The sequence below is a fragment of the Phaethon lepturus genome, unplaced genomic scaffold, assembly GCF_000687285.1.
Source record: "Phaethon lepturus isolate BGI_N335 unplaced genomic scaffold, ASM68728v1 scaffold15091, whole genome shotgun sequence".
NCBI classification, from domain to species: domain Eukaryota; kingdom Metazoa; phylum Chordata; class Aves; order Phaethontiformes; family Phaethontidae; genus Phaethon; species Phaethon lepturus.
In genome coordinates this window covers 1-9549 of record NW_010517101.1, presented here as the reverse complement: position 1 = coordinate 9549, position 9549 = coordinate 1, and the positions used below count along the sequence as shown (strand labels likewise).

The following is a 9549-nucleotide window of genomic DNA, read 5'->3' as shown; positions in this document are numbered from 1 at the left end:
CAATTTGAAGTAAATGTTTGCTTTTCTTAAAAGTGTGTTGTCTCTTTGTTTTAAAAGAAACTGGCATTTACACCAGATTAGCATGCTCGTTTTGATACAATTTTTAGATACAAGCTTTGTTTCATGTCTTCTAACATATTTACTTTAGCTTATGACTGTTAGATTGCTTGAGTGACTATAAGACCGTACTATTATAGAAATGATTTATAGTGTATTGAATTAGAAAATGATTGCACTTATCCTCTAATGGTAAAAAACCCCCCTTCCTCTTTCAAAGAAGCTCGGTTTTCCTTCCTCTTCCTTCTTCCACCCTGATCATAAAAATAAACTTTTTACTGGTAGTGTAACTTAAAATTTTAACTTAGAGAATGACTTTTTTTGTCTAGAAAAGCATTATAATAGATCAATGTCTTGGTATGTTAAAAGTATTTTTAATATATGATAATATCTGAATGCTCTAATATTCACTAATTGGAAAAGGTGTTCTTCCTCAAAATAGACTTGCAGCTGTTGTCCTCAGTGTCTTCTCATCAGAGTAAGACGACTCATCCCTCGAGGACATGCAAGGAACAATCACCTAGGGAATCTTGAAAAGAGGATGTCTAAGATCTCTAGGGCGATTTGGAGACGTAACGGTATCTCTTCTGCTTGAAAGCATGTGGGTACACTTCTTTTCACCCTGTAGCCTGAAAGTGTAGCATTGGTATTGGCTCTGGGCTGTGCTGTCACGCTGGTCATCCTGTCAGTTAATGAGGAATTGTGAACAGGCACTGGGATATTTATGCACTTACCTTTATGGCTTGCCCCACATGCCATGCTCAAAATCTGGGGAGTTCATGGAAAACAAGGCAGTTTGGAAAGTGCTGTATTTTTCTTCTAAGAGGTTGTTTAATTATTCTCTCCTTTTTTTCGCTGGAGCTTCCCAGACTTGGTCAAGAAGTGGGGCTGCAGGCAGGATGTGAGTGCACCATTGAGTCTGCTTTACACATGCAGTTCCTCCATTGCTCTGGCTGACCCTGGGCCTGCCTCAGTATTGCCTCAGTATTACCTCAGTATTACATGTATTACCTGGACTACCAGTGTAATTGCATAAAGGCAAAGACTGCAGCATATGGCCCTTGTCTTTTCCTGCAGGATTTTATGTGAACCACTGAGCTGGTAGGGCCTGAACAAGATGACCTCTTACAGAAACGCTCTCATGTCTTCAAGGAAAAGTTTCTTATTTCCAGCAGTTCTGCCTTTCAGAAGTTGAACAGATTTGTCAGTGTTCCTTCTGTTGAACTATTACCATCTTTGGCAAGTGGGGCTGTAGTTGTTCAGTGTTGTTGTAGTGTGTTCAGTACTTCAATACAATTTCAGAACACAAAAGTGTTTTAATAAATAAAATCCTTAGTGTTCTTCAGTAAAGACAGATAGCAAAAACTGACAATGTGTGCTGATGAAGAATCTCTTGAATGCACTTGGGTTTTGAGAAAGTACAGCAACTATACCTTTCACATAGTAAGTCTTAACCTGTTGTTGATATTCTTCCATGGGATTTGACTGCTTGTGCTCTGCACTTGGTCTCGGAATCCCAGAAATCCAGATTAAGTACAGAAGTGCAGATGAATGCCAATTTGTTGTCTTTAACTTGGAAGTGTTACTGTCTAGTCTTTAAACAAATTTTATGAAGTACCCCTTTGCCAGTATGTCTCTTTCTGAATAAGATATGTCAGTCTGGACAAGAAATAAAATTTCAGTCTCTTAAGAACAATTTTGCCACCTTGCAGAGTGAACTTAAATTGAGTGCAATTCTTTTTAAATACTGAATTCTATTGACCTTTTTTTGACTCCACTCTTAATCATTACCACCTAACAGCAGATTTGAGAGGTTTTTCTCCAGAGCAATTGAATCAATAGTGGGATCTTTCCACAAAAATCAAGAGGCATTTCATGTGGGGTGAAAGTAGACGGCAACCAAGGAATTTAGTTGTTCTTCCTAAAGCATGGAATAAAGAACTTCACAGTTTAAATAAGTAAAGGCCCTTTATTTTTTATTTTTCCTACAAAGATTGAAAACCTATGACTCAAAAAGGAAAACCAGAACACTTGATTTAAATTCTGCATAGTAACCCTAGAATCAATAATTATTTTCTCCTCTATACAGGATTGGTGTTTGCGATGAAGTGTACTTCATTTCATCAGCACCAAACAACAGCTGAATTCTGCATTGAGAGCACATTTCCAGTAGAGTTAACTCTTAATCACTGAGTCAGCACTCCCGAAGGTATTCTTGAAATGCCATGTGATCCTAGAATCAAGGAATCTTTGGGTCAAAAGGGACCTTTTAAGGTCATCTAGTCCAACCCCCCCTGCAATGAGCAGGGACGTCTTCAACTTGAGCAGGTTGCTCAGAGCCCCGTCCAGCCTGACCTTGAATGTTTCCAGGGTTTTGGGACATCTACCACCTCTCTGGGCAGCCTGTGCCAGTGTTTCACCACTCTCATTGTGAAAAATTTCTCCCTTATATGTAGTCTAAATGTGCCCTCTTTTAGTTTAAAACTGTTACCCCTTGTCCTATTGCTACAGGCCCTGCTAAAAGGTCTGTCCCCATCTTTCTTACAAGCCCCTGCACTAAGGTCTCTCCAGAGCCTTCTCCAGGCTGAACAACCCCAACTCTCTCAGCCTGTCCTCATAGGAGAGGTGTTCCATCGCTCTGATCATTTTTGTGGCCCTCCTCTGGACCTGCCCCAACAGGTCTTTCCTGTGTTGAGGGCTCCAGAGCTAGATGCCGGACTCCAGGTGGGGTCTCAGCAGAGCAGAGGGGCAGAATCACCTCCCTTGACCTGCTGGCCACACTTCTTTTGATGCAGCCCAGGATACAGTTGGCCTTCTGGGCTGTGAGAACACATTGCCAGCCCATGTCCAGCTTTTCATCCTCAAGTCCTTCATGACAGGGCTGCTCTTGATCATCCCCCAACCTGTGTTGATGCCAGGGATTGCCCCAACCCAGGTGCAGGACCCTGCCCTTGGCCTTGTTGAACCTCATGAGGTTCACATGGGCCCATTCCTTGAGCTTGTCCAGGTCCCTCTGGATGGCATCTTGTCCCTCAGGTGTGTCAACCGCACCACTCAGCTTGATGTAATTGCCAAGTTGCTGAGGGTGTGCTCGATCCCATTGTCTATGTCATTCATGAAGATATTAAACAGTACTTGTTCCAGTACTGATCATAGGAGCATTTTTTATCTGCAAGTGGAATATTTGAGTTTATTGCAGTCTTCCAAACTATCTCACTGAAGATACTGTTTCTCAGCAAGTCTCAAAAATTTATATTCTTCAGCAGTTTTCCAATATGGGATTCAGAGTAAATTAAGACCTCTCTCCTCACAGCACTAACAAAGTGGAATCAAAGATGCCTGTGTTTTTATATTTAAGACTTACTTTAAATGTGACTATTTCTGATGATTAAAAGCCATAAGGAACTGCAAGCTTGGTAAAATGAAACGTGGGATCATAGTGGATCAGGTGATTAAGGATTTAACTTTTACTAAAATCAAGAACTTTAACCCCTTTCAACTTTATTTAAAGTAATCTAATGGAAATGTGACTTTGTAAACTGCTGCAAATAGTCATCTATTTAGAAATAGATTGTGAAGGTCCAGTAACTTGCTGTATGGTTGAGCGTAGGTGCCATCTGCTGGTAGTTTAGTAAGTAGCAGTTCTCATACTGAAAAAACCCGTAAACTATTACAGACGGTATAGTTTTCTCAGGAATGTAAAAGATGTTATAAATCTATTATTTTCTCATTGAAGATCTGATGGCAGCATCAGGACTCAGCTGTATGATATCAGAGATCCTTCCTGTAAGTCACAAGATCTAGTAAGTTACTTCCATGTGGATAGCTGTCAGGGGGACATAAGCAGGGCTGAAAACTGAGCACACGATGCATGAATCAAGCTTGAATTCTGGTAAGTACTGTGCAAAACCTTAATGATTAAAGGTGGAAAGCATGATTTTTGTGAATGTAAGAAGAAGTATATGGATTCTTGAGGAGAAAAACCAGAAATGTAGTAATTAGATTTCACATGTGGAAGACACTGGAAAACAAGCAGTTTTCTAAGAAAAGCATTTATGTAAATTGGACTAATTTTGCTGGAAAGTTAGCTAATAAAAAGTACTGAGAAATACTGATGATGCAGGATTCTTTTTCAATTGTTTTTCAGTATTACTATTTTGATATCAAGGGTTTGTGAAGTAACTTTGTGTACATGGGGGCAAGTTAAACAGGTCTGTAATTTTAGTATACCCATTAGAGAAAGAAGGTTAACTCAAATGACAACAGTTTGCTAACAACAGAAGCTTGTACATAGTTACTCTGAATTTGCAAACCTGGGGAAACTTGATACCACGTGATAGCTTTGTGTGCTCATGTAAGCACTGAACTCTTAGAGGGGGGAATAGAAGTTGGTTTCTCCCCAAGTATAGTTCAGTACCTGTAATACTGCAAGCACAAATTAGTCATCACTGAGTAAAGCTAGCTCTCCCTGAAAGTACAAACCCTCTACCTATAAAGACTGATTCTACAATATTTTTAAATGTGTGAACTTCCATTTTAATCTGTTCTCTAAGATTGTGATCAGTGTGTTCTTCAAACACAAACTTAAAAATCAGATTTTTTTGAAATTAGAAGTGTTCAGGGAGCTAGAGTGATAGCCAACTGTAAGTGTTCAGGAAAAGAATTCCTCTAAAACATCCCAGCTCTAAAATGTTGAACAACTTTGCTTTCATTTTCAATTAGACTGATACTTTTAAGGAAAAGTAAAACACCACAACTTTTATACAGCACCTCTTTTATAAGAGTGTTAGTTACAAAAAAAGTAAATTAAAAAATTCCCTGAAGCAAGAATTGGTGGTAAAGATTGAATTAGGAACTTGCATGAAAACAGCTGAGCAAATTCCAATACAGCCACATATTTTAATAATAGTTTCTTCCATCTGCATGGCAAAGTTATTCCAGGAATAATGCTTTCAGTCATCCACTCCAAGTGATGCAAACCTATTAATGTTACATAAATGCTGAGTTTCTGGTATAGCACCTCTGGTCTTTTTTTTCTTACTAGATGCTTTCTTCTTTTTGCAGGACTCAGATTTGGTCTTGGTCATCTTCTGAAAGAAGTCTGGAGATACAGTTGACTCCACTGTGTTTAACAAAGCCTGATAAAGCTGAGTCATTTTTGGAGATAAACTGAACAGATTTTCCACTGAAGGTGTTGATTTAAGTTCTTGATACAGTCTGTGCACAAGGGTCCCACTGTAAAGCCTGCTCAAAGGAAGGAGAGAATTCTCATTTAGAACCTCACCTCAGCAGGACAGGTACAGAAACATGCTGCTTAATGGATTACAGATCTTAACTACATATAGTATCCAACAGTGGGCTCCTGAGGGATACCTATTCAGTATTTTTCTCCATATTGGTATCTTTAAAGAAGGGAGTTCAAATATAGTAAAATTGCCCAGAGGCATCTGACACAGAAAATAAAACAGCATGTGAACACATGCCATCAGGGGCTTGTGTGGAAAGCAGATCTCTGAAACATCCTTACCTACTTAGGTCTGGCTCAGAGAGAGGAGTGCAAAGTAGCTGGTTGAGATACAATCCCATCTGAAGGCAGCACTGCCACTGGCAAAAACTGTGTGCAGCATCTAAATCAAAGTCTTTCTTTTGCAATTTCTTTTCTTTCCATTTTAGAAATTCATTATATGCAATACTGTCATCTTCAGCACATAAAACTGCGGGATCTAGGTTATAAATAAAAAATGTCATGCAAGTTAAGTGTTCTGCTCTGAACTGTATGAAAGGTATCTGCAATGTATAGTGTCTTCAAACCAGTTCCATTTCAGGAAGCATTAGTAATGTTCTCAAATGTCTCAAACTGAACTTTAAGACATAAAATTGAGTAAAAATTCAAGTACGACTATCCATAAGAATCTGAAATAAGGAATTTTATTTGTTAGGTAACTTGCTATGCTGTTCTGTGAGCGGATCAATTCCAAAGATTCCCATCTCACTCCCACCCACTTGGGAAGCTGGCAGCAACCACATCAGTCCAGTTTCTATAAACCAGAATCTAAGAAACCTGTATAATGTTTCTTTTTTATTCTTTTAAAGGCGTAGTATTTGCCATCCAATGAAAGACTCCTAGAGGAAATGCCACCATAACTCTATGAGGTATAAATATTACTGAAACAATTTATGTGATAATTTAGTATTTTTAAATTCTCACAATGCACAGGCAGATAAACACTGCCTGTGCAACTCAGCATTTTTAAGTACAGATGAGTTTAGAAAAACCCATAAGAAAAAAAAATATCTGAATGCATCAATAGTAGTTATTTTCTTTTGATGCATGAGTATGTTGAGCTTATTTTTTGGTAACTTTTATATCTAAATGAATCTTTCAGTCCTAAAGAAAGCATTTATAAATGCAAATTAATGTTTTGCACGATGGCAAAGCACTGTTTTACCTGTATAAAATGTTAAATTGATGGCTAGCACTTTCTCTGCTCTGTATCAATGCAAAGAATGTGGCATTCATCTGAATTTGGACAACTCACCATAACTGAAGAAAAATGAATTATGGTATAAATTTTCATAGCAGCTGAACATCTAAAATTGTATTCTTTGGGGACATACCTGGATCATTTGTTATCCTCTGCAGTTCTCCAGATACTATCATTAGAAGTAAAGCCTTCAATTGATGCAATTTAACTTTTGGTTCTGAACAACGTATCCAGTAACACGTTACAGCAACAGGGAGTTGTAAGTGACTCGGAATAGATTCTAGGAAACTCATTTTCACTCCTAGAGTCTCCAGCAAAAGCATCTGACGGCATGACACAGGCACCTGAAAATAAATTTAAAAATTGGAGTGGAAAAATAAAGGTAAGAGACTTTTATTTGCTGTGAGCAATTTCCAAAAGGCAAATAAGCTTGTGTTTAAACTAGCTAGTACTTCATGGTTTTGATAAAAAATTACTTAAGTTTCACAGATACTCTGAACAGGAAGTATTTTTTTAAATACTACTTAAGCTTTAAAAACTACACAGTTAAATGTTGGGTAGAAGGATAAAAGTAATTTTTTACTGTTGCCTGAAGTTAGATTTTAAGAGGTTTCAGTCGTTTTCTGATAGGTGACTTAAAATCCTATATGAAAGTTAATTTGCTTGGAAAATCCTGTAATGATAATGCATTAAAATTACTTTGGTATGGCATATGTATATTAAAGACTTAATTTTGTGCCTCTTAAAAGATACCCTTGCTTTGCGAGATATAATAGCTGTGTCTCTTCTCCATATGTTGAAAACATGCTTACCTGTAATCAATAAAATCTTAACTGTGAAGCTTGCATTTTTCGCCTGCAACATATTAAATTCCTAGCACATGTTCCCTCTTTGTTGTGCTATTTAACTTATAAAATGTGGTGTTATAAACTTTGTAACTTCATGCATGCAGCAGAATCGCAGCAGGCTGTTCAACTGTAATTAAGAACGCGTTGTGAACCTTGATTAGGATGCTTTTGCCTGTCTATTAGGCAGACATCCCCACAGCAGAAGACAAAGTGAAAGCAGTTTTGCCTAGAGCACTTTAAATGCAGGGTAACCTTTCTTCTAACCTTCTGTTGAACTGATAATTCCCATATATTTAGTAAGGAGAGCTATTATAATAGCAGAAACTCAAATTCATTAAACAGCATACTACCAAGACCAAATTAAGGTGTCAGTAACGTTTCTTAAAATAAAAAACCATGACTTTTCAAACTCTTAAGTGTTTGCATATTGCTTTTTTAAAAGGCCTGTAACAATAACCTGTGTAAAATAACCTGTATGTAGGCCTTTGGATCCATAGCCATCTGTAGCATTTCATGGTCATAGTAGTGATAAACTTAGTTCTTACATGAAATAGCCACCAACAAGTGGCACAGCACATGGATATGTTAACAGTTGATCTGAATGCCAGAATGGATATTGCATGTGGCTTAAATATACAATATTAAAAGGCACAGATTGTATTTCCCGATGTTTCAGAAATTACTGCATACAAAACCTCGGTTATGCAACTTCGGGAATAGGAGGTTATTTTCCATTCACAGCAGGAGTTACAGTCTTAATCATTAGAATTTATACATACAGAATTGCTAATGATGACTGGAACTAACCTAGTACAACTTCCCTTTGCTTACAAGCTGTTTTTCAGGTGCTGTTCTGTCTGGCAAGCAGCCCGGGGTCCATGTTAGCAGGACGCATACTTGTGGCAGGTAAAATTGCTGGGCCTAGCTGTAAGATTCATACACGAAATTGAAACAATGGTGATTTTTAGTAAAAAAGCATGGGTCAGATTTTGTTTCAGAACATTGCTCTGAAACATCCATAGCTTGATCAAATATAAATTTTGTAGTATGAAATTGCACTTTTCTGAATTTCATGAAACAGAGCTCCTTCCTATAATTATAAAAGCAGGTATTAGTGTAACAGAATACACAGGACAAAAGAAGGGCGTAGAATAGAAAATTTAGGCAATAGTACATATACACAGAACCAGCTTTTCATATGATTTGTCTTGGTACACTTGGGGTGGGCAGGAAGGGAAGAAGATAAAAGCAATCTAGGCAGCTTCTCAAGTATCACAGGCCAAGCTCAGAGCCCTGTAAGTACCTCTGCATTTAGTTAGTTACTGAGGTGGCTTAGTTCAGGCATCACATTTAGCGACCCGGTGGCAAACGTGAGTCCAGACTATTTTTTGTCACTCGTGAAACACTGTTAAGTGTGATCTGTTGTGACAACCATTTACCTCCATTAACTTGTCCAAAGGAAAATGATCATCACAAAAATCTGTGGGTAGGCTTGCTGCTTGAACAAATGTTTTTTTAAGTGTCTTTTGGAGTCTGTCAAATTCACATACAACTGGCAGCTCGTTGGTCTGCTTCCTTGGAGAAGCAGCTTCAGTATTTTGAGATACTTTCAGAAGCAGTCCATAGATAACTTGTCGAATGGGCAAAGCTGTGCTATGTGCGCTAGGTCTCTGCATGTTCTCCACCTGAACGTGGAGGAAGGTACTTCTTAGAATGAGGGCATCGCTGATGAATGGGGCCAGCTTACCTTCTGCCAAAGCATCAAGTACCCACTGTGGTAAGTCCGCTTTCCTGGCAGCCTCACATTCGTACTTTCCGTTCTGAAAAAAGTCCTCAAGATTCACGTCAGACGGAGTATAATCCTCCATTGAAGTGCACAGAAGCTCCCTTACTTCTTCTCTCTGGTGTTTCTTAAGGTATTTCAGCACACTGTCGACAGCCTCGGTGGGCTCAGCAAACTGCGCCAGCCAGTTCAGGAGCCCCTGAAGGCGGGCGTGCTTCCCTCCCTTCCCCGCCGCCCACCCCCTGGGCCAGCGCACCTTGCTGAAGAACCCCTCGAGAGCGGCCAGATCAATATAATCGTTCCCGTTCATGACGGCAAAGAGCGGGAGCAGGCTTTTCTTCAGGTCGCCCAAGTGCCTGCAGAACCTCTCCACGGA

The 9549-nt window shown here is 38.9% G+C and overlaps 1 protein-coding gene across 1 annotated transcript; it reads right to left on the bottom strand.

The window, feature by feature from the left end:
• Window positions 1-4814: 4814 nt before the first annotated feature.
• Window positions 4815-9359, bottom strand: ASTE1 (asteroid homolog 1 (Drosophila)). The gene is made up of 4 exons (XM_010296284.1): window positions 9138-9359; window positions 6676-6886; window positions 5585-5780; window positions 4815-5301 (listed from the first exon to the last, which is right to left on the bottom strand). The coding sequence occupies exons 1-4, from the start codon at window positions 9150-9152 to the stop codon at window positions 5010-5012; spliced, it is 714 nt and encodes a 237-aa protein (XP_010294586.1). The 5' UTR covers window positions 9153-9359; the 3' UTR covers window positions 4815-5009.
• Window positions 9360-9549: the final 190 nt, after the last annotated feature.

Excerpts from the sequence above, each read along its gene's own strand:
- ASTE1 (XM_010296284.1), bottom strand. Across the intron at positions 5,781-6,675 it reads GAGGATAACAAATGATCCAG|ATCCCGCAGTTTTATGTGCT; the intron begins GTATGTCCCCAA and ends TTTATAACCTAG. Across the intron at positions 5,302-5,584 it reads TCTGAGCCAGACCTAAGTAG|GCTTTACAGTGGGACCCTTG; the intron begins GTAAGGATGTTT and ends TCCTTTGAGCAG.